At 60.3% G+C, this 1,123-nt stretch overlaps 1 protein-coding gene across 1 annotated transcript in view; it reads left to right on the forward strand.

The window, feature by feature from the left end:
• Positions 1 to 35: 35 nt before the first annotated feature.
• The window catches only part of CBX4 (chromobox homolog 4), a 5,914-nt gene continuing 4,826 nt past the window's right edge, over positions 36 to 1,123 (forward strand). Inside the window, 1 exon segment of the mRNA XM_014531717.1 lies at positions 36 to 1,064. Within this exon segment, the coding sequence (XP_014387203.1) occupies positions 973 to 1,064 (92 nt within the window). The 5' untranslated portion in view covers positions 36 to 972.

Below are 1,123 nucleotides of genomic sequence, written 5' to 3' on the forward strand. Positions count from 1 at the left end.
GGGAGGGGGGGGTGGGGAAGTCGGTGGCAGGCACTGGGGAAGCCGAGCCGCCGAGCCCGAGCCCGGCGCCCTGTGTTGTGCTCCGCGCTCCGGGAAATGCCATCACTAATTTATGCGCTAAAAGGAGCCGGAGCAGGAGAGGCGCGGGCCGAGCCGGGGAGGCCGGCGGAGGGAGGGCGGGCGCAGGCACTGGCTGATGTGCAGCAGAAAATGGCTCCTTTCCCCTTTCCCTCCACCGAACGGCTCCATATTGCAAAACCAAAAAAAAAAAAAAAAAAAACGACGAAAATGCAATTGTGTGCCTCCTCCCTCCTGGTGGTGCAGGGAGAGGGGGGAAGGCAGCAAATGCTGGGCGCTGCCGCTGCAGAGCTTTCGGTGGCGAATTCTTTTTTTAATTTAAAATGCGAAGGCACCGGATGGAGCCTGACGCGCAGGCACGCACACACACACATACACACACACACACACACTCAGAGGCAGATTTTTGTGTTGCTGAGTATTTGGGGGGGGGTGCTTGCCCGTGACAGCGGGCTCCAGGGCCCCGAGGGGGTGTGGGGGGCCGCTGGGCGGACGGTGATAGGATTAGGGGTCAAAAGCCCGAAGTCCTCGCGGGGCCGGGGCTGGGGAGGCGGCAGGGGACGGCGACTTGGCATTTGGGCTGCTTTGCACGCAGGGCTCCTGGTGAGCAGAGTGGCTTTGGAACATGTCGCAGTGACATGCTTAAAATTCCTGACAACTGCTCAATAAACGGCTAGTTTCATTTTCCTCACCCCTCCCCTTCCTGCCCCTGCGTGTTTATTTTGACTTGGGGGGGGGGAGTATCAGGGGCCGCGTCAGGCCTGCAGAAATCCACGCTCCAGCCCACGTCCACAGCTAAGCAGCTTTGGGTGCATGAAGACAGAGCAGGGCCTTATGTCATTCCCACCTGGAGGCCGCGGCGCTGGCTCGGTTTTTTTTTTTTTTCTTTACGCCATGTCCCCTCCCTTTTCCCTTGCAAGATATAACACGTGGGAGCCCGAGGAGAACATCCTGGACCCCCGGCTGCTGATTGCCTTCCAGAACAGGTGAGCGGCCCCCAGCAGCCACCCGCAGCGGGCCGGCCAGGTGTGGGAACTGGAGAGCG

The sequence above is a fragment of the Myotis brandtii genome, unplaced genomic scaffold, assembly GCF_000412655.1.
Source record: "Myotis brandtii unplaced genomic scaffold, ASM41265v1 scaffold825, whole genome shotgun sequence".
Taxonomy (NCBI): Eukaryota; Metazoa; Chordata; class Mammalia; order Chiroptera; family Vespertilionidae; genus Myotis; species Myotis brandtii.